Source organism: Canariomyces notabilis (genome assembly GCF_033297395.1).
Source record: "Canariomyces notabilis strain CBS 508.74 unplaced genomic scaffold N656scaffold_23, whole genome shotgun sequence".
In the NCBI taxonomy this organism is placed as follows: Eukaryota; Fungi; Ascomycota; class Sordariomycetes; order Sordariales; family Chaetomiaceae; genus Canariomyces; species Canariomyces notabilis.
The window spans coordinates 76,560-104,193 of NW_027041845.1; the positions used below are offsets into that span (position 1 = coordinate 76,560).

The 27,634-nt window shown below is 54.6% G+C and overlaps 9 protein-coding genes across 9 annotated transcripts in view; 5 read left to right on the forward strand and 4 right to left on the reverse strand.

The window, feature by feature from the left end:
* N656DRAFT_838852 (carbohydrate-binding module family 50 protein) overlaps positions 1 to 1,897 on the forward strand; it is a 4,765-nt gene extending 2,868 nt beyond the window's left edge. The window contains exons 2-5 of the mRNA XM_064818879.1: positions 599 to 765; positions 842 to 895; positions 972 to 1,131; positions 1,214 to 1,897. Coding sequence (XP_064667265.1) covers positions 599 to 765; positions 842 to 895; positions 972 to 1,131; positions 1,214 to 1,677 — 845 coding nt within the window. The 3' untranslated portion in view covers positions 1,678 to 1,897. The remainder of the gene's footprint in view (positions 1 to 598; positions 766 to 841; positions 896 to 971; positions 1,132 to 1,213) is intronic.
* On the reverse strand, positions 1,721 to 4,321 carry N656DRAFT_838854 (NAD(P)-binding protein). The gene is made up of 4 exons (XM_064818880.1): positions 3,790 to 4,321; positions 2,877 to 3,739; positions 2,220 to 2,303; positions 1,721 to 2,134 (listed from the first exon to the last, which is right to left on the reverse strand). The coding sequence occupies exons 1-4, from the start codon at positions 3,832 to 3,834 to the stop codon at positions 2,002 to 2,004; spliced, it is 1,125 nt and encodes a 374-aa protein (XP_064667266.1). The 5' UTR covers positions 3,835 to 4,321; the 3' UTR covers positions 1,721 to 2,001.
* A 425-nt stretch (positions 4,322 to 4,746) lies between these two features.
* Positions 4,747 to 6,952, forward strand: N656DRAFT_791565 (N-acetylglutamate synthase; the record flags this gene model as incomplete). The annotated part of the gene is made up of 3 exons (XM_064816987.1): positions 4,747 to 4,797; positions 4,988 to 5,080; positions 5,132 to 6,952. 3 exons carry the CDS (start codon positions 4,747 to 4,749, stop codon positions 6,950 to 6,952), a joined length of 1,965 nt encoding a protein of 654 aa, XP_064667267.1.
* A 1,576-nt stretch (positions 6,953 to 8,528) lies between these two features.
* Positions 8,529 to 11,842, forward strand: N656DRAFT_770719 (Piwi-domain-containing protein; the record flags this gene model as incomplete). Its single annotated transcript, XM_064813794.1, has 3 exons — positions 8,529 to 8,857; positions 8,908 to 11,480; positions 11,538 to 11,842. The coding sequence occupies 3 exons, from the start codon at positions 8,529 to 8,531 to the stop codon at positions 11,840 to 11,842; spliced, it is 3,207 nt and encodes a 1,068-aa protein (XP_064667268.1).
* Positions 11,843 to 12,726: 884 nt separating this feature from the next.
* On the forward strand, positions 12,727 to 13,298 carry N656DRAFT_800611 (uncharacterized protein; the record flags this gene model as incomplete). Its single annotated transcript, XM_064818029.1, has 2 exons — positions 12,727 to 13,061; positions 13,220 to 13,298. The coding sequence occupies 2 exons, from the start codon at positions 12,727 to 12,729 to the stop codon at positions 13,296 to 13,298; spliced, it is 414 nt and encodes a 137-aa protein (XP_064667269.1).
* Positions 13,299 to 13,605: 307 nt separating this feature from the next.
* On the reverse strand, positions 13,606 to 14,942 carry N656DRAFT_782531 (branched-chain amino acid aminotransferase II). The gene has a single exon (XM_064815776.1). It carries the CDS (start codon positions 14,783 to 14,785, stop codon positions 13,781 to 13,783), a length of 1,005 nt encoding a protein of 334 aa, XP_064667270.1. The 5' UTR covers positions 14,786 to 14,942; the 3' UTR covers positions 13,606 to 13,780.
* A 514-nt stretch (positions 14,943 to 15,456) lies between these two features.
* Positions 15,457 to 19,130, forward strand: N656DRAFT_782532 (ARM repeat-containing protein). The gene is made up of 3 exons (XM_064815777.1): positions 15,457 to 16,274; positions 16,334 to 17,171; positions 17,227 to 19,130. Exons 1-3 carry the CDS (start codon positions 15,672 to 15,674, stop codon positions 18,786 to 18,788), a joined length of 3,003 nt encoding a protein of 1,000 aa, XP_064667271.1. The 5' UTR covers positions 15,457 to 15,671; the 3' UTR covers positions 18,789 to 19,130.
* A 621-nt stretch (positions 19,131 to 19,751) lies between these two features.
* On the reverse strand, positions 19,752 to 21,481 carry N656DRAFT_791569 (SIR2-domain-containing protein; the record flags this gene model as incomplete). The annotated part of the gene is made up of 2 exons (XM_064816988.1): positions 19,752 to 21,145; positions 21,205 to 21,481. The coding sequence occupies 2 exons, from the start codon at positions 21,479 to 21,481 to the stop codon at positions 19,752 to 19,754; spliced, it is 1,671 nt and encodes a 556-aa protein (XP_064667272.1).
* A 1,606-nt stretch (positions 21,482 to 23,087) lies between these two features.
* Positions 23,088 to 27,502, reverse strand: N656DRAFT_770724 (calcium-translocating P-type ATPase; the record flags this gene model as incomplete). Its single annotated transcript, XM_064813795.1, has 3 exons — positions 23,088 to 23,970; positions 24,033 to 27,368; positions 27,444 to 27,502. The coding sequence occupies 3 exons, from the start codon at positions 27,500 to 27,502 to the stop codon at positions 23,088 to 23,090; spliced, it is 4,278 nt and encodes a 1,425-aa protein (XP_064667273.1).
* Positions 27,503 to 27,634: the final 132 nt, after the last annotated feature.

The following is a 27,634-nucleotide window of genomic DNA, read 5'->3' on the forward strand; positions in this document are numbered from 1 at the left end:
GGGGGGGTTTTATACTATCGCGAAGCAGGAAGGCCGGGTCGAACTTTCCTCCGTTTGTGGGCATTTCGGTCCGAAGACAGCAAGAGCAAGGGAGAAGCCACGTACCCATCAGTTCGCGTGCCCTCGACCACCGTCTGAAAAATACCGTACCTGGGAGCTGACCCGGTTGTGTTATACTAGTGGATTGAGCTCGCTGTCGCGCGCTTGTAAAATTCAGCTGCTATTCCAACCGTTCAGGGGGTCAATGCTTCCAGTTCAGGAGAGCCAACACTTACCGTCCAAGAGCTCAGTCAATGCTTCCCGTTCAAGATGCCGAGTCCAATCAAAATCCTTTAGTGTGGCAATTATACAGGTATTGAGCTAGGCAAAGAACCGTGTTTTTTGGTCCAGTCTCTCGAGTCTGCAACTTTGCAGTTAATCATGTTATATGAGATCCTTATCGATAACCGACTACCACCATCATCCCGCCCAAGCATCACGAACATCATCTAGTCACCTTCTTCCCTCAGACAAAAAAATCCATTTCCATCAGCTCGACACCGACTTCTCGTGGCCTGATACCACCACTCCGATGCCGTATCAATGCCCATCTGCATAGAGTGTCGGCACCCCGTAAAGACGCTATGGCGCGAAGGGGCGGGCGACAAGTCGGGCGGCCACAACATCCGACTGACGGTGTGCAAGAACTGCGGGCGGTTCTGTGACAAATATGTCGAGCACGACTTTGTGGTGTTGTTCATCGACCTAGTCTTGATCAAGCCGCAGGTGGGCGACTTTGGGAGCGGACCTTTTCCTGAGATCGAGGACGGTCATGACTGAGACTGAATTCCGTGCGCTATAGGTGTATAGACATTTGCTGCACAACACGTTGATGAAGGATGAGGACGAGTTTGCGGTAGGTATCCGTTTATCGGGAGTTAGGCTCCATAACCATCATGAGACTAATACATCAATGCGACAATGTCACATAGCCATCCATCATCCGTCTCGGAATTCTCCTGCTCCTCTTCGACGTCTACCTCACGTGGGCGCGCATCGAGCGCCAGTCTGTCCCCGACGCGGATCCCGCTAGCGGGAGCAACTTTGGCCGACTGGCGCAACAACCGATCGTGTTCCAATACCTGTTCTTCCGTACGCTCCCCCTTCTTTCCCTGTCCAACCCAGTTTCTCAACCGCAATTTACTTACACCTCACTCTATCCTCGGATCGACAGTAATCTTCTGCACTCTCTCAACACTAGCCTTCCACAGTTCCATCCGGTTCCTCACGTCGAGCCGCTACTCGCCGCTGGGCTGGCTGGGGATCCTGCCGCAGTACTCGCGGCCCAACTCGGTGTCGACGGCGCTGCTCGTGTCGTCGTCGACCAAGCTGTTCCCCATCCTCATGGTCATATGGGAGTACGACGTGCCCGCGGCCGCGCGCTCGCTGGGCTGGGCAGTCGTCGCCAACAACGTCGAGGCCCTCAAGATCCTGCTCGACTGCGGCTACGGTGTCGCCGCTCTTCTGGCCACCGCCGGCGCCCTCAGCCGCTGGGCCATGGGCAGGGCCGTGCTGTGGGCGGCGGGCCTGGAGGGGGTCGATTCCGCCGGCGAGACTGGGGTGGCTGAAGATGGGAGAGCGCTGGGCGCTTTGCTGCTGTACTTGAGGGACTGGGCTGGGAGGTTGGCGGTTGGGTAGGCAGGAAGCAAGTTGCGAGACTCGAGAGATAACAAACGGGGATGATTGACGATTAACGTTGTCTTTTCCTGTCCCCGGGACCAAGTTTGATGCAACTTTGAATTAGCTGCCTCTGCAGGAGTGCTTGACTGTACAAGTCCCAATTTCCCCAATGTAAGGTGCGCAAAACCTAAATGTCCCCGGCCCTGACCCCGAACGCCGTCCTGTTCCTTATACCTATATGAATGACATTGGTATTCGTACAACAACAACCATGGTTGTCCCTCAAGTACTGCCCCCGGCTGATCCCGCGCCACGTCCTCCCCTCGTCTGTCAACGTGTAGCTCAGTGGTGAACGTATTCCTTGCGCAGGTCGGATCGTCTTGGCTCCATGAGCGGGTGGAGCTGGGATAGTAAAGTGATGGCCCACATGAGGAAACAGCTGACGAAGGAGAGGATAAGGGAGGAGCGCCAAAGGCTAGGGTCGGAGGCGAGTGGTGTGTTAGCTTGGGGATCGCGGCAGAGTACTGGTGTGGGGAGGGTAGAGTCGTGGAGAAACATACACTTGGTTCTCGCCCTTGGGTGAAAAGAACCATGCCGCTAAACACATGGCGCCAACTATCACCATGCCGATAAAGATGCTCCAGCTGCGTATGTTAGAGTTGGGGTTTTACATAGAGCTGTGACTTGGTTCCGTACCCGTTTGCCATTTTGCGGAATTATAGGCGCTGCGCGTTCGTGACTGCCAAGATGGATCTCAGCCGATGGGACGACTGTGGTCGAGGGCTAGGCAGTTACGCTGGTGACTACGGCAATCAGAAGCGTCTGGATGTCTGGTGCGCCGTGTTTGACTTGGTTGGAGATGCCGAAGCTCTGGCACAGCACCTCAGCAGCTTCGGATCCCGGTCGCTCCAGCTTAGTCATACATATCTCGGAAACATTACACTGATGTAATGTACTTACCGTATCTGTAGTCCATTCAGTGTACTGTACAAGTACACGCATACATTACCGGTCTGCCTCTGGCCTTTGCCTGTGTTCAAACTTCAAGTTCCACACTGGAACTTCCAACAGCTCCGCGAGTTTTACCTATCGAGAAACGCCCACGACGTCTAGCTACCGGTAGTTCCCTGAACGGAACCGTATTGAAAACGACGATATATACAACATATCTTGGGAATTGACCAGGCCGATTGGCAATCAGCTAATTGTTCTCATACTTCAATCCCGCCTCCTTCCTCACAGCGCCATAGATCCCAGCAAAGTCCCCCATCTCACCCGCGTGCTCCTTGACGGCGATCAAATGCGCGTCCGCTGTCTCTACATTTTTCAACCTTACTCCAGCTTCCTTCGCCAGATTCAGGACATGCCCGGCATCTTTCCTAGCCAGATCCACAGCGAAGAGCGGGTATTCCCGCCGGTAATAGTCCCCTGAGAGCATGCGGGTTGAGTAAGCGGCATAGGGTCCAGGGAACATGTTCTCGATCCATTGGTGTAGGTACTGCGTTCCAAGTCCGGACTTCTCGGCCAGGACATGGCCTTCAGCTAGCTGCTCCACCATGTTCAGGACGAATGAATTGCCGATCAGCTTCAGCTTGAGGGCTTTCTCGAAGGGCTCATCGCTCATGTCGATCTCGCCCCGGGCCATGACGCCTTTGAAATATGGCCGGGCTCTTTGGACCGCCGATTTGGGGCCCGCCAGGACGCCGATTAGCTGGCCCGCGTCAGCCATGGCGGGCGCGCCAAACACCGGGGCCGCTAAGAACTCGGCACCGCACTCAGTAAAGGATTTAGCGAGGCGCGAGGTAGTGTCCGGGTGAATGGTGGAACAGTCCACGATAAGCTTGCCTGTGACGTCGCCTGCCTTGAGAATCTCGCCTGCGGCTGCCTCAACGGCGTCATCGTTGGAGAGGATGGTGAAGATTATGTCAGCTTGGCTAACGCCCGCGACGATGGAGTCGACGACTTCGGTTTTGCCGGTGGGGAGCTTTTCGCTGAGCTCAATGGAGCGCTGCTTGGTGCGGTTGTAGAGCAGCAGTGGCTGGTCGAGGTTCCCCTTTTCCACGAGGTTCTTGCACATTCCCTGTGAAGAATGTTAGTCTTGGACATGAGCAGTTCAGGGCCTGGACTTACTCGGCCCATGTTCCCTAGGCCAATCCAAAAGAGCCTCGGAGCCATTTTGTGAGAATGAGAATGATGATGATGAGAGTCCGTCGTTGAAGTGTATGGGGATTGGGGAATCGTCTAGATGAGCAACAGTGGTGTATCGGCAACAAGCGGCAGATCCAGGCAGATCCAGGGATATTGCTTGTGCTCTGAGAGGCTTGTCAACGCAGTATAAATACACCCGATCAGCGTCGGCACATCGAATCTTCTTGATATGTACGTTATACCCGGCGGAGATACGGTTTCCCTCTTGCTCGGAGATGCGAGGGGCTTCGAAACCGGTTTACAAATGATGAGATGCCACAGCACCCGACAAAGTCAGGTTCATTCCTGATCCTCCAAGAACACTTCTCATATTCAGTGCATGTGCTATTCCCGAGAGCCCGTACATTACCGGTCCGGTGTGTGTGCAACTCCCCAAGGAGCCAAGCTCTCCAAGCAAGGTGCGGGGCAAGCAAGCACTCACTGCAACAACAAGCCGCAAAGACATTGTAAGGACTTGCTCCTTGTGTATATACGTACAGTACAGTACTCATACCACCGGTAGCCGTCTCATTCCTCTCTGCCATCCTCCTAACTAGTTGCAGCGCTAAGAATCGTGCTAGACAGTAATTTCTGTGAATAGATCTGGCCCACTTCTCTCGATCTTATCAGATCAATATTTTCGGGGTGTGTGCAAGGATGTGCTATGTGCTTGCATTCTGTAAGTTTGGTGGATTCCAGTTCCACCACCCCAGACTTGCCTTTTGACTCATATACCACCACATCCTCATACCGTTTCTTTTCCCCCACCCGCGGAGAAAACTAGAGGCAATCAGATGGGATGAGCCTCGCGTCGATCTGAGAGCGTTTTCATACGGGGTTACCTTGGGGAGGGGCCCCGGAAACATCTCGCCCTCTTCCTTTGCATCATTCACCTGAGCCATGTTCACCAGAAACGGCGTTGTGGGGAGCAAGGCAGCTTGGGCAGTGCAGGTAAGATGTACCTGAATTTCCTAGATGGGCAGACCATACTCCGTACTATTCTCAACTCGCACCGAAATGCATCCTCAGGAAAAGCTTACCTGACCGTCATAATTAGGCTTCCGTATGGACGGAGAGTACCGGGTTGAGATGCATCGCCGAAACTGGCGTATCTAGGAGCCGACCCTTATCGACGGCCGAGAACGGCGCTCGGTCTGGCAGGACAGGCGCAGGTCTATCTCCGAGCCATCACTCTCCCAATGCAGGAGCAAAGGAAAAGAGGGAGTCTGATCGGGTCGGTCTCCTTCATTCCCACAGACCTAGCCACCGCTGACGGCGTGACTAGCAATTCTTGATCTCTGTTCTTGAATCGTCAGCGACCAAGCGTGACGCTAAGGCCTATCTTCAGACCTTCGGCTCTTCGCGGACAGGTTCCGGTCCGAGGAAAACGCCCGCATTTACGACTATCCTGCATGACAACATCCGTGGCACCACCGGTGTACCACGCTTTCTCCAGGGTCCGGTGCGGGTTTCCGTGGCCGACACCAGTGAGGTACCGCATATCGCCATTGTGAAGCTTAGAGAGCCACAAGCATGGGATGACACTCTGCTCGACGGGGTCGCGAAGACTCTTACCCGACTCAGGGATCTAGGTTTGGGAAGCGTGATTGTTCTCGATTGCGATCCAGCCGGAAACCCAGGCCCTCTTTGGCAGAAGGCCGTTTCCCAGCAGGCAGACCGCATACTCAAGGCAATTGGCCGCTGCGGTTCCCCAGGAGCGAAACTGGTTGGATCGGGAATATGGAAGGCCGGCGGACCACGACAGAAGCTTTCCTCGGTCGGCTGTCCAAACCTCTTCGTGGGGTTCGGCAAGGCCTTTACTACGCCTCTCAAACACGGCCACATGCTCGTGGTGCCGCCATACGCGCTATGCGACGAGACCCTTCGGTATACGGCAGCTGACGCTAATGAGATCGTTCTTGCCTTGACGAATTTCTTCTCTGGTTTGCAGTTCGATACACATTCATCGATTGAAGGTCAGCAGGGAGCCGGTGCCGACAGCCGTCCGGTTCGAGAGGCTCTGGTGGACAGAATTATCGTCATCGATCCCTTCGGTGGCATCCCCTCGACCAATCGAGTAGACGGCGCAAGGGTGTTTGTCAATCTGGAAGAAGAATTTGAACCGGTGTACGAGGCTCTCGCTGCCAATGAGCGATCCGAAGACCTGCCGGCCACATCTGGACTCTCGGGCAATTTCATGACGAAACATGCCGAGAATCTAAAGTTGGTTAAGAACACCCTTGCGATACTCCCATCAACGGCCTCAGCAGTAATAACCAGCCCAGCAGAGGCTGCTAACCTCAGAGCGCCATCGCTCGAGGCCCCTAGGGCGGATGTTGGACAATTTGCGGGGGAGGTCAAGACCAGAAGGTGGCAGAACCCGCTGATACACAATCTTCTCACTGACAGGCCCATCTACTCGGCCTCCTTACCGATAGGCAGGATCAAAGCTGCCACCCATGACACCCAACTCACGCCCCCGATGCCAACCACAACACTCGCGAAGAAAGGCCTGCCGGTGACAATCTTCCCGGATCCCCGCGCAGGCCCTTGGGTACCTCCTGTACCAGGAACACCCCGCTTGAGACTGACTGACACGTGCATCGACCTGCCTCGGCTGGTCCATCTTATCAACGACTCGTTCAACCGCAAGCTCGACGTCGAGCACTATCTCCGCCGCGTTGAGGGTAGCCTCGCGGGGATTATCATTGCTGGAGAGTACGAGGGCGGGGCTATCCTGACGTGGGAGAAACCGTTCGGGATGGACCAAAAGACGGCCTACGAAGCCGGCCGTCTGGTCCCTTACCTGGACAAGTTTGCTGTGCTTAAAAAGAGCCAGGGGGCTGGGGGGGTAGCAGACATTGTCTTCAACGCCATGGTGCGTGACTGTTTACCCCTAGGGGTCTGCTGGCGAAGCAGGAAGAACAACCCGGTCAACAAATGGTACTTTGAACGGTCCTGTGGCGCGAGGAAGCTGGCGGACAGTAACTGGGCGATGTTCTGGACTAACCTCGCGGCGGCGACCAATGAGCAGCTCATGAAGGACTATGAGGATGTTTGCAGGAACGTGGTGCCGTCGTGGGAGGACATGAAGCCTGCTGATTAGGAACAAAGCCGGTTCCACAATATGTAGATGGCGTGCCTCACTGCAGTAAGAAATGATACCTCTGACGGCATGGATTGTCCAATTTTATGTGAATGTCGACTTGATGAGCGAATGAAATGACGTCCAGCATGTTCCCTGGAATCTTCAGAAAGAGAAGCACTACTGAAGTGAATGACAATCCCCGTATCATCGAGAATATTCAGCCCGGTCTCCAATCTCCATTGTATATACCTCCGTACTCTTAACGTACCTACCATGAAAGTGCACCTGTACTGTACATAGGTACGTCTCGACGTCGCCGTTGCGATGGAACACCCCAGATTCGCCTATCCAGCCCCTGTTTCATAAGTTCCAATTCCCAGGAATCCGGGACATTCCCATTCGTGGTTCCTGCAAGCCACGATCCATCCATGCAGCTAGTGTAGACGTAACGTGGGTCAAGTAGCAGCCTCGTTATATCATTAAACTTCAATAGTACTCAAATCCATAATACGAAGTACCTGCTCGATAGTCACGGTTTGCAAACGCCGCCCTGAAAGCCATCTCGCATGTTTAGTGACACGTGAAATATCAAATGCTGACCTTATACGGAGGTATGACGCGTCATACTGACTGTAATGTCCAAGTGACGATGCGTGGGAGTCTTTGCCATGCTTTGCTCCTGGACAAAACTTACAAGAGTGCAGCGATAAAACGATATGACAACCATGAAAACTAACCTGGAAGCCCGTGAAGGTGCCCACAAAAAGCCCCATTGAGAGCGGTGTGGGGCACAGACCATGCGAGATTGGTGATAGCCAAGCGAGCCAGGGTGATAACTGATAACTTTCACGATCCTACGTTACTCAAATTGATTGTTTCTGGAAGGTTAGCCCGTGTTGAGTTTGAGCTTCTCCTTTGTCCCTCCGTTATTAGGGCTGCACAGAGGCCTGTCCCTCAGTGGCAAATGCACCGAGGCCCACCGTAGCTGCCTGATGCTGGCATCTTGACCGCCCATCTTTGACCGCTTTTCGAGCAGTCGTGTTCAACATTCCATCGCTGAGCTTTCCCTCTTTCTCTTGCCCACTCGTCATTGATGCCGAATGGATGTGGGGCTCGTCATTCCGTCGTTGTTTGCTGCCCAAGCAACAGATCTCTCTGCACCTTCCATCACAATCACGTAGTGTAGCTGCGTAAAACAACAGCTTCACTCACTTAAAAACCCCCAAAAGCGTACACCTGCCCTCTTTCCTGAATCACTATTTCTGGGCACGCCTCTCAAATCCTCTCCCTGCACCCTTTGTGGTCGGCCTCAACCATCAGATCGTGCTTTTCCTGATAAATACCAGCCTTTGCCGGTTTCAAACATAACAACATCCATATCCGACAGCGTTTCGACTGAAAGCTGAGTTCAAAGAAGCCTTCACTCTATTGCCTCTTTTCCACCTGCCGGTCTGCAAGCGATATATCATTTGGTTATAAAAGAAGCCCGGACCTAAGAATAATCCCTCCTGGCACTCTTCATTCCTTCCCTACGACGTGCGCCCACAACCTTCTCTTGAGTGCCATAGCCAACAACATCTAACTATCTCCCATAATGTCGGCCAATCGTGGTCGTGGCAGAGGTCGTGGCGGCAGGGGCGGCCAGGGCGGAGAGGCCTCTCGCGGTGGTGGTGGTGGTGGTGGAGGTGGAGGTCGCGGGCGCGGTGAGTTCCAAGGAGACCGTGGCCGGGGCGGCTTCCAAGGAGACCGCGGAGGTCGCGGCCGAGGCGACTTTCATGGTGATCGCGGAGGTCGTGGCCGCGGTGACTTTCAAGGCTATCGGGGCGGAAGGGGCCGAGGCGACTTCCCGGCCGATCGCGGCCGTGGTGGATTTCGGGGAGGCCGTGGTGGTGGGTATGGTGGTCCCGGCGGCGATGTCTATCAGTAAGTGGGCCGAGAATATGTTTCCGATCTACCTTAACGTCCTCATGTAGAGGTCAAGGCTCCGTTGTTCCGCAACCTGATCCGCAGGTCACGACGTTAGAAAATAACTGGATCCAACAACAAAATGCCCCCGCGGGCCAGCTCACTGCTCAGATGGCCACGCTCTCGGTTAAAGATAACTCTGGCTTCTTTCCCATTCGGCCTTCTTTTGGCACAGACGGAACTGAAGTCGTCCTTTGGGCGAACTATTTTAACCTAAAAGTCTCGGTCCGATCACTATTCAAGTACACGCTAAGAGTCACCGCTAAGAAGGTTACCAAGGCCCAAGACGATGAAAGAGAAAAGGCTCAGGGAGGGCAGAAGGGTGCCGATCTCAAAGAAGCCAAGGGCAAGAAGTTGCAAAAGATCATCCAGCAGGTCTTGGGTAAATTTCCCGCTACTCTCGCCTTGGCTACCGAGTTTAAAGCCAATCTTGTGTCTTCGGAGAAACTCAGCATCCCGCCGGATGGCGTCGTACAAGTGGATCTCGCCGAACCTGGCCGCAAGACCGCTGACAAGTGGTTCGTAAGGTTTGACGGACCTGAGTCATTGGACATTGGTGGCCTGTTGGGATACCTGAGGACGTTCGATGACCTAGGCTATGAGACAGTCTACCCCAGATTTTCCGCCGAGATCGATGCACTTGGCGTAGTGCTCGGCCATACGGCCCGAGCTGACTTCCAAAACACTTCGACGGTTGGACGGAATCGCTTCTTCGCGATTGATCCGGAGCGGATGGAGGCCGAAGCGCCGCAAGACAGCATTTTGGCAATCCTACGCGGTTACGTTCAGAGTGTCCGCCCTGCTACTGGTCGACTGCTGCTGAATGCAAACGTCACGCACGGCGTGTTCCGTGGGCCTGAATCAATAACCCTCGACTCGCTTTTCGAACGGCTCGGCCTCGTGGGCCTTGACAAACCGAACCCGCCCCGACAACTTGTCCTCAATCTCACAAGGATACACAAATTTCTTATGAGAGCGCCAATCCTCTGCAGACGTCCCGGCGACAAGCCAGGCGAATGGGTGATAATTGAGCGGTCAATTGCCGGTTTGGCTAGTGTTAAAGATGGGTCGAAGGAGAACCCCTTACAATTTACCCAGCACCAGATACCCTTTGGCAGCCCGACAACTGTCAAATTTCGTCTAAACAAACCCAGTACGGATATACAACCCCCGAAAGGCCTCCAATACGGCAGCATGATCGACACGGCGACATACTTCAGAGCCAAGTACGGTCTTGATGTCAAGAAAGGCTTGCCGCTGATTAATCTTGGAAACGCAAAAAATCCCAGATACGTGCCGGCGGAGTGGTGCAAGCTGGCCCGTAGGCAGCCCATCAAAGCGAAGCTCTCCCCGAGGGAACAGGATTCGATGATTAGATTCGCCTGCCGACCGCCTCCCAGTAATGCGCTTTCGATCACGACTTCGGCTAGGAAAGTGCTGGCTCTGGACAACAACCCTCTTCTAGACAAATTTGGTATTTCAGTTGGTACAGAGCTGATCACAGTCAAGGGCCGGGAGTTGTTGCCTCCTGCTGTTGCATATACTGGCGGCAATGTCACTCCAGAGAGAGGATCTTGGCTGATGAGGAATGTCAAGGTTGTGAAGCCTGGAGCAGTCAAGACTTGGTCATTCCTTCACCTTGGCGACCAGCACGACCATGCTGCAATCGTATCGACAGTGCAAAACTTCGCCGGCTTTTTGCGCAACAAGATGGGAATCAACTTTCCCACGCAACCAGTTCCGCAGACTGGCATTCTCACTGCGGCCCGGGAAGCTGACTTGAAGGTTGCGTTTGAGAAACTGAATAGACAGTCACCGCGGCCTGATTTTGTTCTTGTCGTTCTACCTGACAAAGATACACTGGTGTACAACTGCGTCAAGAAACTCGGAGATGTCTCACATGGTTTCCATACCGTCTGCGTCGTCAAAAAGAACTTTGTTGAGCAGAGGGGTCAGCAAGGATACTTTGCCAACGTTGGACTCAAGGTCAATCTGAAACTTGGCGGCGTTAACCATAGGCTACAACACGACAACGCGCTGATCAAGGCTGGGAAGACCATGTTCGTGGGGTACGACGTTACTCACCCTACGAACCTCGCCCCTGGAGTAGGGGAAGATGCACCCAGTCTTGTAGGCCTCGTAGCGAGCGTCGACAGCGACCTTGCGCAGTGGCCTGCAGTGGCGTGGAAGAACCAAAGCCGGGTTGAAATGCTCGATGCAAAGTTGGTCCAGCATTTCCAGGATCGGCTGAAACTTTGGCGAAACAAGAACCAAGGCCGGCTGCCGGAAAACATTGTCATCTTCCGCGACGGCGTATCGGAGGGTCAATACAGGTTGGTTCTGGAAAAAGAATTACCTTTTATCCGCACGGCCTGCAAGACGATGTATCCAGCGAACGCAAAGCAGCCGCGGATATCCCTGATTGTGTCTGTCAAGAGACATCAGACTCGCTTCTATCCCGCGGACAGGGAGCATATACATCCAAGATCCAAGAGCCCAAAGGAAGGCACGATTGTCGATCGAGGTGTAACGAGCGTACGGTACTGGGACTTTTTCTTGCAAGCCCACGCCTCTCTTCAGGGTAAGTCTCGCGGCATCTATGAAGCAAATATATGAGCTCTGCTGACACGTTCCTCAGGAACCGCTCGCCCGGCTCACTACTCGGTTCTGCTCGACGAGATCTTCCGAAGCGACTATGGCGCTGAGGCAGCCAATGTGCTGCAGAAGCTCACGCACGATATGTGCTATATCTATGGCCGCGCCACGAAAGCCGTCAGTATTTGCCCGCCGGCATACTACGCGGACTTGGTTTGCACGCGAGCCCGGGTCCATATGAACGAACTCTTTGACGACACGAGTACCGTTGCTTCGGGCAGTGCCCCGCAATCAACGGCCGACGGCAAGGTGCATCAGAAGCTCCAGCACACCATGTATTACATCTGATCGAATTGGTCGGGGTTGATAGTTTGGGTATGTGGCGGAATGGTTCCGATGGAACTGCAGCGGTTGGACAGCGAACAGGTCTTTCCTACAAGAATGGGTTGTGACATGGCTATTGTCCACTAGATTGATTGCGCAAAGGAGCGAGAACATCCTATCTAGGGAGATCGGGCGTGGGGGCAAAAGCTAGAGTTAGAGCGCAAAGCGATGAGCTTCTCCATCAGATAGCTATCCGTATCAATTACTTCTTAATGCGTGTGAGAGAAGAGAACTTCGATGCCAGGACTGTAACGCCTACTGGGATACTGGTAACTGAATAAGGTACCTTACGTCCTCGGTTGGTTTGCGGACGAGCATGTCGAGAAGAGGTTGAACTAACCTTGTTAGCGTATATCCAACCTGGGTTGTGTTTAAGCCCTACCGGCCCGAGAAGTGTTTATCGGTCAGCACACCTCATTCCCTGGCCTACCTGTGGCAGGTCGCACGAATGTAAGGTATTTGTAGATGGTGCCGTTGACAGTTGACACAGGCCAACGTCAGGGTCTGACTAGTATACCCTAACCCTCAATGTGTTGGGTCTTGGGCTCATCACGTGAACGAGGTTGGATGTGGGTCTTTCAACACAACCAATCAATCCCGAACGAACGCTCAGCTGGAGCTCGATGACTGATGAGAGCCGCCGACCGGCCGTCATTACAAACCAACATCACTCGGCCCAGTCCACGCCGCCACTCCCCTCTCCACTCCGCTGTATACAACTTCTCTGTCCCGGACACTCAAAGAACCACCGGGACCTACCCGCTCAAACCAAAGTCGACTGAAACGGCGCCAGACGCCCATCGGAATCGAGTTCGCGACAAGGCCTCAATTGAGGGATAAACCGAATCATGTCGGCCCTCCTCCGCTCGGGCGGCGTCGCTCGCGCGGCAGTTGCTGCTCGCGCCGCCACTACCAGCACCAGCAATGCTAGCAATTCTACGGCTATGATGACATTATCAGCACCGCCTGCGCACCGCCTCCGAGCAGCAGCAGCAACCTTCTCAACGACGGCGCGCCGTGAGGGCGGCGGCGGCATGCAGTATGACCCGCCGTCGGGCTGGCTGTGGGGCGTCAAACCGGGCGAGAAGTACCAGAACGAAGGGTGGGAAGGCCCCTTCTTCTACGGCTTCTGGGGCAGTATTATTGTTTTTGCCATTGCGTATGCGTTCAAGCCGGATACTTCGTGAGTTATTCACTCCCTTTTCTTGTCCTGTCACGTTGTTTTGTGCATTCACATTCCTCTTTGCGTTGTCAACAACCTCTGCTGTATTTATCCACATTTCCCGAGTCATCTTTCTGAGTCACCGCAAACTGGGCTGACATGAGTTTGTTTGGTAACAGCATCCAAACGTGGGCTTTGGAGGAGGCGCGCAGGAGATTAGAAATTGAGGGGATCCTCGAGGATCCGGAGAAGAAGTAAGGCTTGGGATGGGCAGGAGGTATTGATGAATGAGTGGATATCCATTGGCCGGGTGTGTCTGGCTGATAGATGGTATATGGTAGGCCGTGAAAGATGGGAAGAGGCGGTATCTAGACAGGGCAAGTTCGCTGAACTCAGTCGGTCAGGCGGTCAGTTGGACGCCTGGACACCTATCACTACTGCGTACACTCGGAACGGATAGATGTACATGATTTGCTTTGTTGATCTCTTTCTGTTTCTGTTTCTGTATTCTCGGTGTGAACCGGCAATAGTTTCTGAAAAGCTGACACGGATAGACAGGCGTGGCTCCCACATGGTGGCTTTCGAGGCTGACCACTCTTCTCAATTGAGGATATCGACGCTATGAAACCCATTGACGGCACTTTCTGGCCGTGCTGGCTTCCGACTCAAAGGCCGCCTAGATCGCCTATGTCCGTTCGCAATGCTAGCTATATACAGAATCTAAACATCCCCAGACCGCCCTAACAGATGTAGCTCCATTCGTGCTCGTCATCGCCATATTGCCGCGCCTCAATCCAGTTCTTCATTTTTGTGGCGATCTCGCCCGACTCCTCGTGGTCTTTCAACCCGCAGTGCACGAGCTTGCCCTTCCAGCTGATGGTGCGCACGGGGCTCACAATGGCTGCCGTGCCAGCGCCGAATGCCTCAATGAGTCGGCCTTCGCTGGCCGCCTCGTCCAGCTCCTTCATGGTATACTTGCGCTCCACCACATTCCAGCCCTCCGGGGCGAGCCTCTCGCGGGCAAGCGAGAGCACCGAGTCGCGCGTGACGCCCTCAAGAATAGTGCCGTCGAGCGGCGCGGTGATCAACTCCTTTTGGCCTGTCTGCTTATTCTTCATGGCGACGAAGAAGTTCATGGTTCCGACCTCAGTCACGTACTGCTCTTCACCAAAGAGCCACAGGTTCTGCTGGAAGCCGCGGCTCATGGCCTCGCGCTGAGGCACGATGCACGGTGCATAGTTGGCGCCCAACTTCTTGTCGCCCACACCGCCCGGCCATGCGCGCACAGCATAATCGGTGGCCTCGAGAGAAACGGCCTTGAATCCTGTCGGGTAATAAGGCCCCACGGGCGAGGCGATGACGAAAAGCAGAGCAGATCCGGGCGGGTTAACTCCTAGTGTCTTCTGCGTACCGATCATAGTCGGGCGCAGGTATAGAGAGTAGCCCCGTTCTTGAGGAATAAAGCGGCTCTCAAGTTTGGCGAATTGGGCGATCAGGTCGATGAGGGCGGTCGAGCTGAAGTTAGGGAGGGCAATGCGTGCGGCGGACTTGTTGAAGCGCTCCATATTCTTCTCCGGTCGGAACAAGCGAATCTGGCCCGCCTTGTCCTTGTACGCCTTCATACCCTCAAAGCACTCAAATGCGTAGTGGAACACACAGGTGGCGGGATCGAGTGACAGGTTCTGGTAGGGCACGATATGAGGTTTTTGCCAGCCAGTGGTCTTGTTCCACTCGATAGTGAGCATATGGTCTGAAGGTCGAAGGGTAAGCGTGATGTCTCACTTTGCAGGCCTTGAAGAGTGTTACCGGTGAAATTGCGGCCAAAGACCAGGTCCTCAGACTTCTTGAGCGGTTGTGGCTTCCTTGATCTCTGCACAACGAGCTGGCTTGGGTCAATGTCCTGCAGTTTGGTCTCCGACGCGGCCTCTGGGGTGACGCTGTATTGCCGGATAGTTTGCAACAAGCTCAGCGGTGAGCGCCGCACACCACCTATCGCGGCTCGAGGAGCGCATCGAGGAAAGAGTTGCCGCATCATCTTTGCGGTTGCTTGGCGGGTTGTGCAACTAGACGTCGATTGAAATATGGAATTGGGGTCCTATTGTGTGTTGCGAAGACGAAAGGATCCGCCGATGGAAAGACTTGGGAATTCACAACCAAGAAGACTGGGAAGGCAGTGAAATATGAAGCAGGAAGGAGCGAAGACTCACACCATGCTCAGTGTTAATGCGGAAAGGAAAGCGACCTTACAAAATCTCGGAGTCTTATCGGAGCTGGCGCATTAGTGTAGGCGCGCCGTTAGCGCGACCTGGGGATCAGGGTGCATGTAATTAACGTTATCTGTATCCGTATCTGACACTGCTGATATTTCAGAGTACCGGAATTTACTGTACAGTACAGTACCTTCATTCGATGCAGCAACCAACATCCATAACCGTTAGTGACCAACTGCTGAGCCACTGAAACAAGCCTTATCCCTTAAGGCCCTGCCGCAGGCCTTTGACGACCGCAAAGATGGAAGTCTTCTTTTAGACGGGAATGCTTCACTTCCAGGGACAACACAGCACCGAGAACACCAAGACGGCTATGATTGCAATTGCGCCCATCCATCCCGGGTGATCCAAAGCCATCGACATGTTCGCCAACGCGCTCAAGTCGATTTCTGCCACCAATATCTCGGCCAACTACACCATTTCGCCCAACCTCACTTCGATCGCAGGCCCCTGGAAGATCTACCCGGCCAAGAACAAGAAGACAGGCAAGGAATGCTCCGTCTTTGTCTTTGAGCGAAAATCGCTCGATGCCCACAGCAGTAGCGTGGGCCGGTCCGGCGCCGCCGCATACAAGAAGACGGTCGACGAGGTAATCGAGCGGCTCAAGAAGGAGGCCTCGGCTCTTGCTCGGTTGCGGCACCCGAGCATCCTGGAGCTTGTGGAACCGGTCGAGGAAACGCGCGGTGGTGGGTTGCAGTTCGTCGCCGAGGCAGTCACGGCCTCGCTCTCTGGCCTCCTGCAAGAGAAGGACGATCGGGAAAGGGGCGGCGGCGTCGGCGGCCGGGCGAGTCGCTATGTGACTGAGGATGCTGATGGAACCCGGCGGAGGCGGGAGTTGGAGATTGACGAACTTGAGATACAGAAGGGCCTGTTACAAGTGAGCAAGGCGCTCGAGTTCTTGCATGAGAACGCTGGGCTCGTTCATTGCAACCTGACGCCAGACGCCATCCTTGTCAATGCTAAGGCAGGTTATGCTCCCGCCATATTGCTCCGGTTGGGCAGAGCTGACTAACTTTCGGGCAGTCGGACTGGAAGCTGAGCGGTCTCGCCTTCTGTAGCCCGCCCGAGCCCTCGACTACTCGGACGTCGATTCAGCCAATTAGCCTCTCCGAAGTTTTGAATCCCGATCCCAGACTCCCGAAGTCGGTCCAGTTGAATCTAGACTACACGTCTCCCGATTTCGTCCTGGACAAGAACTTGACGCCGTCAGCAGACATGTTTAGCCTCGGCATTCTTTGCGTGTCCTTGTATAATTCTCCGCACAAATCGCCGCTGGAATGCAACGCCAGCCTGTCTGCCTATAAGCGCTTCTTCCAGTCCTCGCAAAGCATCCCTACATCGACCAACAACTTCCTCTCGTCGCGCCCGCTGCCCAAAGATCTCGCCAGTCATGTGCTTCCCAGGCTCATCACGCGCCGGCCGGCGCAACGTATGACGGCCAGAGAGTTTCAGCAAAGCGAATTCTTTGACAACATCCTCGTGTCGACCATCCGTTTCCTCGACACCTTCCCCGCCAAGACGCCTAACGAAAAGTCGCAGTTTCTCAGGGGGCTTATCAAAGTGCTGCCGTCGTTCCCTAAATCCGTCATGGAGAAAAAACTACTTCCAGCCTTGCTCGAAGAGCTGAAGGATAAGGAGCTCATATCTCTGATTCTGCACAACGTCTTCAAAATCATCGAACTCCTGCCGTCGGGGAAGAGAGCATTTGGCGACAAAGTGCGGCCTAGCTTAAAGGAAATCTTCGTGACCAACGCAAAACAGTCCCAAGAGAAAGACCCAGCGCGCGATGCTGGCTTGATGATTTTCATTGAACAGCTCCCCGTAATTGGGGACAACTGCCCCGGCAAGGAGTTCAAGGATGGCGAGTACCAATACCGTTTGTTGGGTGCAGACAGAATAGCTAACGCCGTGTCTAGATATTCTACCCATTATCTTCAATGCCCTGGAGTCCCAGACCCCTTCTCTCGTAGATGCGGCGCTAAGAAGTATCCCAACCATTTTGCCTATGCTAGATTTCAGCACCATAAAAAACGAGTTATTTCCGGTAATCGCAGCCATCTTCAGCAAAACCAGTAGTCTCGCCATCAAAGTCAGGGGCCTACAAGCCTTTGTCACACTATGCGGAGGCTCCAACGATCCAGGGGCTGATGACGGGCTCGACGGGCTTGGGCCGCAAAAGAGGAAGGCCACGTCGTCCACTGCGCTGGATAAGTACACCATGCAAGAAAAAATCGTACCACTGATTAAGGCGATCAAAACGAAAGAGCCGGCTGTCATGATGGCGGCACTCAATGTTCTTCAAGTTGTTGGCAAGGTTGCCGATGCCGATTTTGTGGCCATGGATATTCTCCCCATCCTCTGGACCATGAGTCTCGGTCCTCTTCTGGATCTCAAGCAGTTTCAACAGTTCATGGAACTCATCAAGAGCCTTTCAAACAGGGTTGAAGAGGAGCAAACGAAGAAGTTGCAAGAGCTGTCGGGTGCCCACCCTTCACCTGCCGTCAAAGACGATTTCATGTCGTTCGGTGCTCTCGGTGGTACCTCGCTCGAGGCAAACGGGGCCAGCGAAACAGACTTTGAGCAGCTGGTTAAAGGACGATCCGGCGGTGCGACTGGCAATGCCATGGACTCTTCTGGATGGGACACCATGGCGTCAAGCTCAAGCGTCAACTCTCCTTCTTCGAATACCAGGACTTCCACCCCTACCGCCACCTTCTCATGGTCCACACCTCCCGCGGCCTCACACACGGGCGCGACAAATCAATTCGGCGCAGTCAAAGCCCAACAGCCGGGTGCCTTCAGAACTGTCACGCCCGATTTGGCACAATTCCAGCCTATCGTTCCGACCGCCACGCAGTTCTCTAATCCCCTGCAGCCGACGCCGAAGCCTGCCGGCAGCAGCACGTCGCCAAGCCCGCAAGCGACGACAACATCGACCTCTATCAACTGGGGTGCTACAGCCAATAGTAACAACGGCAACAACCTGTGGTCATTACCCTCGCACGCCGCATCAACACCACAGCCATCGGCGTTCAGCTCACTATCCCTAGGCCAAGCACAACAACAACAGCAGCAGCAGCAGCAGCAACAGCTCCAGAACCGGACAAGTTCCTTCTCGCTCCCCCCACCGCCCGGCGCGGGTGCTATGGGCTCGTCGGCGGGGCTATCAGGCTTCAGCCTTGCGCCGCCTCCTAGCGGGCCTGGCGCCGGGATAAGAAATAATAGCGGCCTAAACGGCCTGAGCAGCGGTAGTTTGGCCCAGTCAAGTATCAGTACTAGGATAGGCTCGCCGCTCGGGATGGGCACAGGCACAGGCACAGGCACGGGCATGGGCATGGGCAATGGCGCAAGTATGAACAGCATGATGAGTATGAGCATGAACAGCATGAGTGGCATGGGTGGTCAGCACGCGCAGAAGAGTCAAGGTCAGGGCCAAGGCCAAAAGTCGGGTCTGGACAAGTACGAGAGTTTATTGTAACTCTCATGTCTTGTTGCTTGCTTGATGGGTTCATAGAACGATGAAAACTGGACGGGGTCTGGTTACTGCTGGGGTTGAACGTATGTACATGGTAACATGGGTAAGAAAACTGCTGGTGGGGACGGATATCTTCATACATAGTCATAGCAGGGCATGAACGGGGTTCGGCTGGCTGCGATGGCGTAGGAGCGAGCGAGTTTATTGAAATCTAGCGATCGTGTCTCTCTGTCTGTTCCAGCGCATGGGGGTTCGCAAATGCAGAATTCACGGTTTGCGAATCATGCGTAGGTGCTCCGTCCCGTGTCGGGTGATAGTGCCTTCAGTCAAACGATACTCAATGGGAGCTGCCAACTCATCTATCGCACCAATACACACACAAAGAGCAAAGCCATTGCCATATCCCTCGTATTCTACTCTACATCTAACGCTACGCTTCCTCGTTGCATCAAAATATCCCCTTGACTCATTGAAGCCATAAGTGAGAATTTCTCCGCACAGTTCCGCTGACCTGCGCAGCCAGGGCTCGTCACAACTTTGTCCTTAGTTTTTACTCCCGGTAACAACTGGGGAAAGGTGGAGGGCTGGGGGGGGGCGGAGTTACACCTGGAGGTCATACCTACCGACGTCAACAAATCGTAGGGCTCCTCGCCCGTCTCCTCAAAGAACCCAGCGGAAAAATAACAGGCCGTAAGGGCCATCCCTCAACAGTGCAAGCAACCGAGCTCCCAGGTAGCAAATCCCATACTCCCTCCCTTGGGTGACTTACAAGGTTTGGTGTACAGAGAGGAACAGGGAGAAAAAGGAGGTAAAGGAGGACCAAACAGGGTATCATATCTCTTGAGAAAGGGAAAGAAGGGCGGAGGAAATGGGGAAGAAGAGAGGGAACAGAGAAAATAAGAAAAGGGGAAAGAAGAAAGCAAGGGAAACAGATGAAGAACACAAAGCCATCTTTCAACTCCAATCTCAAGCCGGCTTTTTCCTTCTCCCCTCTTTCTCCTTTTCCTTTTCCTCTCCCCCCTTCCCATTTTCTTTCTCACCCTTCACCTCCGTCTCCGTCTCCAGCTTCTCCCTTTCCTCCTCCGCCGGCGGTGGGGGGTACACCTGAGAGAACAGATGTCTGCTAGCGAACCCCTCAGCAAGTGTCGTCTCAACGACCTGCCCCTCAGGAATCATCTCATGTTCCAATTCCCACCCGGCGCGGCGGCACAGCTCGGCCACGACCACGTCGCAGTCGCCAAGCAAGTCAATGTCAAAATTGACGTGTGACACCGGGGTGCGGCTGATGTAGATCTGGGGGATGTGGGGCGGCAAAAAGGGCACCACCTCGGACACGGGCGCCACTTTCAGGCTCGTGCCAATGACGATGACCAGGTCCACCAGGTCCCGGTCGTGCTCCGTCAGCCGCTTGGAGAACTCGTCGGGAAGCTGCTCCCCGAAGAAGGTGATGTCGGGCTTCATGACGCCGCAGGAGCCGTTGATTATGTCGTTGTTGGAGTTGGAGTTGTTGGAGGGATGGTCAAACTCCGAGTCTGAATTGCTGTCGTAGTCTCCCGGGCGGCGGCGCACCTTCTTTTCCGAGCCGTCCTTGTGCACCTTGCGCTTGCGGCTGCTGTTGTTGGTTGTGCGGCTGCCCTGAGCGCACTTGCGGCAGCGGGGGATCTCGCCGGCGCGGATCTCGGGAAAGAGGGTCTCACCAACCACCTTGTAGCCGCACTTGACGCACGACGCCGTGGCGAACGAGCCGTGGCACTGCACCAGCTTCTCGGGCCGGATGCCGGCCTTGGCCTCGAGGTTGTCAATGTTTTGCGAGTAGTTGGTCAGCAGCTTGCCCTTCTCCTGCAGCAGCGCGATGAAGGCGTGCGTGGGCGAGAAGCGCTCCGTGCTGGGCAGGATGTCGCGCGCTACAGAGTAGAAGATGGTGGGATCCTGGCGAAACACGTTGATGTCAAAGACCTCTTGCGGGTCGCTAAGACCCAGGTGCTCCAACTTGGAGTAAAGACCGGTGCCCTTGGAGCGGAAGTCGGGGATGCCGAGCGAGGTTGAGATGCCGGCTCCGGTCAGGACGATGATGTTCTTGGACTTGTGGAGGAGGTCCACTGCATCGTCGATCGTGTTGTACTTGAGAAGCTTGGCCCGCTTGGACAGCTCACGGCTAATGGCAAGACTGAGCAGGCCATAGTACGCCTCGTCGTCGGCGCCCTCTAGGAACGCAGGGGGACGGATGCCAAAGGCCGTGAGGAGCTTCTTGGCCGTAATGAGGCCGGCCTCAACGCTCCTCTGGCAGAACACCTCAGGACCTACGGCCCGCAGGAGCTGGCGATACTTGATGGCCTCGTCTGGAGTGCAAGCCTCTGGATCTGCAGGATGTGTCAGACCGAGATCCAGGAGAAGACGCTAATAAGGGATGAAGGGTTACCATCGGTGAAGAACCTGTCCTCGGCCAGGTCCTCCAATGCATCCTCAAAGAGAGACTCAGTTTCCCAGGACTCGCCAAGGTCGTTGACGCGCTCCTCGAGCTCAATCAAACCCTGATTTGGAACAGCGGGCGGGTCATCTTCTTCATTCAAGTCTACGAGATGTCGCTTCTCATCGTAGTCAACTACATTCTTGGTTCGGTTACTAGTCTTTCTAGTAGTGGTGGTGCCATTGCTTGTTGCGCCAGTCTTGGACGTGGCGCGACGCGATGAATCCATTGTGTCTTTGCCGAGTCGCCCAGGTTGTTGAGTCGGGCTTTGGGTTAGGGTAGTTGTCTCTTGTGTTTCAGAAGACGAAGGAGAAGAGAAAGAGAGAATGATGAAGCGATCCAAAGAGAGCGAGAGATGACGCGCCAATGAGAGACAAACAGGACAAACACCAGGCAGCCGGCGGAATGCAGGCACAGACAACCTCCGAGTGTTGATGCAAGCTCAAGGAATTGGCTGCGGTGCTATCTGTACTGGGTTGAGGAATTCAAATGAGAGCGAGTAAAATGCGGAGGAAGATACGGATAGAGAGGGTGAAACGGCCTTGGCAAGTGAGTGGCAATGTGAAATGGGGACAATTACGGACTAGGCACCGGCAGATTTTGGCTCTCTGTTAGTTGACGTTAACTAACTGCAGTAGCTATCGCGGGACTCGCATCAGGTCGAACCACGGCAGTACAGTACGTGGCCTGGGAGAGGGAGAGCATGGGGCGGCCGGGAAGGAGCCTAAACTATCACAGGCCGTTTCGTACAGTCGGTCTAAGTTAGGCTAAGTCACTGCTGCCTGAGATATTTCCGGTGCTTCTTTCTGTAACCTCCGCTAGAGTAGCGCAGTCCATCAACTGCAAACCTAACTACGAAGGTACAGGCTCTGAAGAAGAGTCATGGGAACTGTTGAGACTTCCAAACTTTGAATCAGCATCACCACACAGTAATTGGTCTCTTTGTTAAACAAGTCAACTGATTTAGCCAAGTAAAGCAAGTAATCACAGGGAGCTGCATCCAACAACAACTAATCCGTCCTAGGTCTTACACACATATGCTCTCCATTAGACCAACTGCTGGTTTTGTCTCGGTCATTCATTGAGGTGTTGGCCTGATGGCGCTCGTCTGCCTATCTGTCAAGCTAGTCTTGTACCTTGAGAAAGGCATCACCTAGAAGGACCTGCACTCCGTGAGGGGGACATGCATATTAGAGACGATAGAAGCCTTTTCAATTGCTGATGAGCCTGCCGCTTTGAACGTAATTTGTTTGAATGCGAAAGATGATGCTGCAGAGCTGCTGCTCAAAACGTCCCTTGGAGGGGTTTTACTTCCCTGACAAAACGAAATAGGGAAAAGAGAGAAGAAAAAAGCTGGCCTTGGATACAAAGACAAAGAGAAACAGCAGCCAAGATATATCTATGTGTATATATATCTGAACAAAATACCGCCCGCTCCCCAAATGCTTCCCGATCCTCGCCGGCAAGCTGGCCGCCATTTGCCGCGCCGGCTCATGTGTTTGCCCCCACCCCAATGTGATGGTTTGTACACTATTATACAAATGCACAATGTACTGGTATGGCGCGCCTGGACCGTCACCATACCGCGGCCTGATCACGAGAGGCCGCACGCAGTCCGTGAGAAGTATGAGCAGATGAGGGACTTTCAGAATGTCCAGGACCTGCCTAAGCGTATCTTCTCCGCGGCGCGTGGCCTGGCTCGGTCGGCTGGTCTTTGCAGCTGACCTTGAAATCCACGGCGAGTCCACACCTCACGGCATATAGTCTGCCTTGGACTTCAAGTGGGCAGATTGTCGGGCATCACTGCTCATCAGCGCTCCCGCCAATGCCGCAAATCAGGGGGTAGGGGTAGAAGGCGACTTTGGCGGCTTGGGAACGCTGAGAATCGGAACATCTTGAGTGTTGGGGCGTACATCCTCGCCCATCTCCATGGGCTCGTCTGACAGAACTTGCCCGCCGAGGACTGATTGGCTTGCAGAGGCCTGGCCATCGTTCCGCGAATGCTCCCGAGACATGGACGGCCTGGGGAACGCGTTGAAATCCGAGTCACCTCGTCGCTCAATCGGGGACCATCCGGCGCCGATGCTGCCTGCCACAATTCCCGTCATGACCGTGGCGGCGCCGAGAGCGCTGTTCGATCGCGACCGCGTGCTCCTGCTCCGCCGCCGTGAATCGGGAGTGGGCGCAACCGAGCCATAACTGTCCTCCCGAGTGGGCGTCTGCGGAACGTGGATTGAACCCGACCGTGAATGCTGCCTGCTGGGTACAGGGCTCTTCTTCGGCAGGAAGGTCTCCCGAGGGTGTTGCATGGCAAACTTGAGGTTATTAAGGCGACCGCCCTTGACGCGCTTGAGCCAAGCCAACTCGTCCCGAACTTCGGCAAGGGCTGCTGGATACGAAATCTGCTCCTCGTCGTCGGAGATGGTAAGACCAGGAACTTTAGAGTTCCTCCGTTTGAGGGATTCAGGAATAAGCGCCAGCAGCAGTTCGTCGGGAATCAGGCGAATGATAACTCCAACAGGAATGGATATGGCACCTAGAACAATAGCGATACCCCACATCTCCGGCGTCTGGCCCTCAGGCGGGATGCGGAACGCCGTGCCACCGACCATGACAATGAGAACCTGACCGCCGCACATGATGGCACTGATGCCGATGAAGTAGGGGTTCTTCAACATGCCCTCGAATATGTTGAATTTGTTATCCAGTCGTCGGTTGCTGTACAGCGTTAGTGAACGAAGGTACCCACGCAACCGGCAATTTCGCATGTCTGCACTTACTTCCACTGGTTGAAAATCTGCATCCACACAAATGTGTTGAAAACCAACGTATGGATCTGCCCTGTTGTTATGCTATCGGGTCCCGGAAGGACGTAGACGCCGCCAAAGTAGATCAGGAACGTAATCAACAGCTGATATACCGCTTGCCCGAGGATCATCTTCCACATGGTTACCGAGATGATAGAAGAGCCCTTGCGCTCAGGCTTGCGATCCAGCACGCTATCTTGCGGGGGATCTGTCGCCAGGGCAAGTGCGGCCAGCGTGTCCATGATGAGATTGACCCACAGGAGCTGGACAGCAGTCAGGACAGCCGTCTGATCTTCGCTCTGCACGGCCGATACGAACGTCAGGACCACGGCTGTGACGTTAACGGTGAGCTGGAACTGAAGGAAGCGCTTGACCGCGTCGTTGACGGCGCGGCCCCATTTCAGTGCCTTGACGATCGAGTTAAAGTTGTCGTCCATGAGGATAATGGCCGAGGCTTCTTTCGCAACTTCGGTCCCTGCAATGCCCATTGAGAAGCCAATGTCGGCCATCTTCAGGGCCGGAGCATCGTTGGTACCGTCGCCAGTAACGGCAACCGTTTCGCCCTTGTCCTTGAGACGCTTTACCAGGATGCGCTTGTCCTCAGGGCTGGACCGTGCCAGAACATGCAGTCGCGGGATAATTTCCTCCTGCTCGGCCTTGGTCATGTTCCTGAACACTGGGCCCTCGAGCACAACGCTGTTGGGTTGCAGAATACCACAGTCCCGGGCAATCGCCTCGGCGGTCAGTTTGTTATCGCCGGTAACCATGCGAACCACAACACCGGCTTTTTGACAGCTCCTGACGGCCTCAGGAACACCCGGGCGAAGGGGATCCTTGATACCAACCATAGCGATGAAGGTCATATTTCGGCAGATGTCCTCAAAGACAATCTCATCCTTCTCGGTACCAGCGCGGCGGGAAGGCTTGGGCGGCCACCGATCAAAGTCCCGATAGATGAGGCCGATAGTCCGTAGCGAGTTTCGCGCGTAGGTTTCGATCAGCTTCTTAATGGTCTCGCGGTTGTCCTCATTCAAAGTCGCAGACGCTAGCCCGCTGGAGGGGTCGCGCAGAATCTGGGTGCACTTGTCTAGCATTATCTCGGAGGCGCCCTTGACGTACAACCTTGCTTTGCCATTGTCCAGTTGGACGACCACACCCATGCACTTACGCCCCGAATCAAAGGGGATCAAGTGCAGGGTTTTGGCGTTGGCTCGTTCTTCAGCGATAGGCCCCATCGCCAAATGTTCCCTGGCGAGAATGAGCAAGGCAGTCTCCGTCTTGGAACCGATAAAAACCTGGTCTCCACTACCATCGCCTTCGAATGCGGTCGAGTTGAGCGAGATGGACTTCAGCACCAACTCCTTAACCTCGGGACTGAGAGACTTGACGACTTCGGCAATTCCGACTTCCTTTTCCGTATGCCCTTGCGCGTCCGGGGGTGTCGTGGTGCCGAACCGATGGCTCGTGCCAATGGTTCCCGCCACAACCTGCATTTTATTTTGGGTTAAAGTGCCCGTCTTGTCTGAACAAATCGTAGTTGCATTCCCCATCACTTCACAGGCCTTGAGGTGACGGACCAAATTGTTGTCCTTGATCATCCGAGTAGTGGCGAAAGCGAGAGCCAGAGTGACAGCAAGCGGGAGACCCTCCGGGATCGCGACAACCACGATGGTCACAACAACGATGAAGATTTCGATGAAACGCTGCCCCTTTTCGGCTGGTTCGAGGTTGACGTACTGTCTCGGGAGTCGAACAAGGAAGATGATGAACAGGACAAGGAACAGAAGTAGAGCGACGGCGCCACCAATTTTGGCGATGTATTCGGCGATGACGTTCAGCTTGGATTGCAGAGGGGTAATTTCGGGATCCTCGTTGAGCGACATCATGGTCTTGCCGTAGCTCGAATACACGCCTGTGGAGGTGACCATGAAAGTTCCCACGCCCTCCATCACACGTGCGCCGGACTGAATGAAGGGATCCATCTTCTTGAGACTCTCACGGTTCTCAATGGCAGCGAAGACTTCGTCGGCAGGGCGTTTTCGAATGATATCGGATTCTCCGGTTGCCTGTGACTCATCACATTTTACATTGAAGCCTTCTATGAGGATGCCGTCAACCGGGATCAAGTCGCCAGGTTCAAGGTGCACGACATCACCGACCAGGATATCGAAAACGGAAAGCTCGATTGTCTTTCCCGATCGAATCACCCTGACCACACGGTCTTGCTTCTTCCTGTTCAGCTTGGCAAACTGACGCTCCTTCTGATAGTCGTTGAGAGAACCGGCCAGAACCACAATGACAATGGCTGCGATAATGGCGACGCCTTCAATCCACTCGACGCCCGGGTTCGTGGCATCGTGCTCCTCGACACCAAAAGTCTGATACAGGCCAACAGCGAGCGAAATGAGCGCGGCGACGGACAGCAGGATCAGAACCTTGTCGTTGTAAGTGATCCACATGAGTTGTAGAAGGCTTTTCCCCTTCTTCTCTGGAAGTCGGTTGTCTCGAAAGACGCGCTTCCTTGACGAGAAGGGGGCTGTTGAAGGATCATGCCGATTCGAGCTTGTGTCCTGCGTGTCGCTTCTCGCGAGCGGTTTGCCGGCGCCTTCGGTCAAAGCCTTGTCAGAGCCACGGGAGGTAACCTCTTCGAAGGAAACCGATCCAGCAAGCGAGGTCTCGTCGAGACTTAGGCCCGTCGTTCGGTTAGTGCGCAACCCCTTCTCAATCCCCGCAAGTCCTCCCAGTTTGTAAAAGGCGGCCAAGCTTTTTGGGTCGAACATCTTGTTGAGCATGCCGGGGCTGAAGGCAAACGGGTTATTTTCAACCTTGAAGTCATCTTCCTTTCCGAGGTCTGGTTTGAGCGCGTTCTCGTCGTTCATAATTTGCTCACATTCGGAGGTGTCCCCAAAAGAAGGGCTCATTTTCTCGCCGGTAGACGAGCCAGCGACAACCGTGTCCCCCTGAGAAGAGGTAATAGATCGCGCGTCGTCAACGGAGTTCAGCGAATCCTGGCGGGTTCGGGTATTGGGGACGGACAGAAAGCCTTGGCTAGGGCCGTTTCCCCGGAACGTAAATGGGCTGGACACATTGTGAGGGCTGGTTGGCCGGCTGTCCCTGCTCTCTGAGGTCCTTAGAGTTTGGGCCTCAGGGCGCGACTGCGAAAGGCTACGCTTGTGCGAGCTCGCAGTCGGATCAGTCGGGCTTGTCATTGATATGGGCGAGTTAGAAACGGCTTGTGAAGCACCTTCGGCATCCGGCTCAGGAGCCGGGCTCGGGCCCACTGCCGTGGTATCAATGGTGATGGTAGGCCTACAAGACATTGTCAGGACTCTCTGATTCTAGTAACAAGTGCTACAGCAAGGGCGAGAGCATCCAAATACATACGCTCTGGCTCTCCGCGCGGGCGCAGGGCCTCCTTCTTCGTGGGAACTTTGGCCCGCCATGGCGAGTTGGAAAGGCAGCCCGCGTCAGCGAAAAAGGCTCAGCCCACGCGGGGCGACAAAGCTGTAAATGAAAACGATTGGGGCGGCGATGGAGGCAAATGCAGCTGATGTCGTTGATGGCGATTCCGGGCC

Bases quoted from the DNA above. Each gene is read 5' to 3' on its own strand.
- N656DRAFT_838854 (XM_064818880.1), bottom strand. From the start codon at position 3,834: ATGGCTCCGAGGCTCTTTTGGATTGGCCTAGGGAACATGGGCCGA. The intron at 3,740-3,789 runs GTAAGTCCAGGC...CATTCTTCACAG, and splicing joins GCCTAGGGAACATGGGCCGA to GGAATGTGCAAGAACCTCGT. The intron at 2,135-2,219 runs GTATGTTTCTCC...CTCCGACCCTAG, and splicing joins CCCAAGGGCGAGAACCAAGT to CCTTTGGCGCTCCTCCCTTA.
- N656DRAFT_782531 (XM_064815776.1), bottom strand. From the start codon at position 14,785: ATGCTCACTATCGAGTGGAACAAGACCACTGGCTGGCAAAAACCTCAT.
- N656DRAFT_782532 (XM_064815777.1), top strand. From the start codon at position 15,672: ATGTTCGCCAACGCGCTCAAGTCGATTTCTGCCACCAATATCTCGGCC. The intron at 16,275-16,333 runs GCAGGTTATGCT...ACTTTCGGGCAG, and splicing joins CCATCCTTGTCAATGCTAAG to TCGGACTGGAAGCTGAGCGG. The intron at 17,172-17,226 runs GCGAGTACCAAT...CGCCGTGTCTAG, and splicing joins CGGCAAGGAGTTCAAGGATG to ATATTCTACCCATTATCTTC.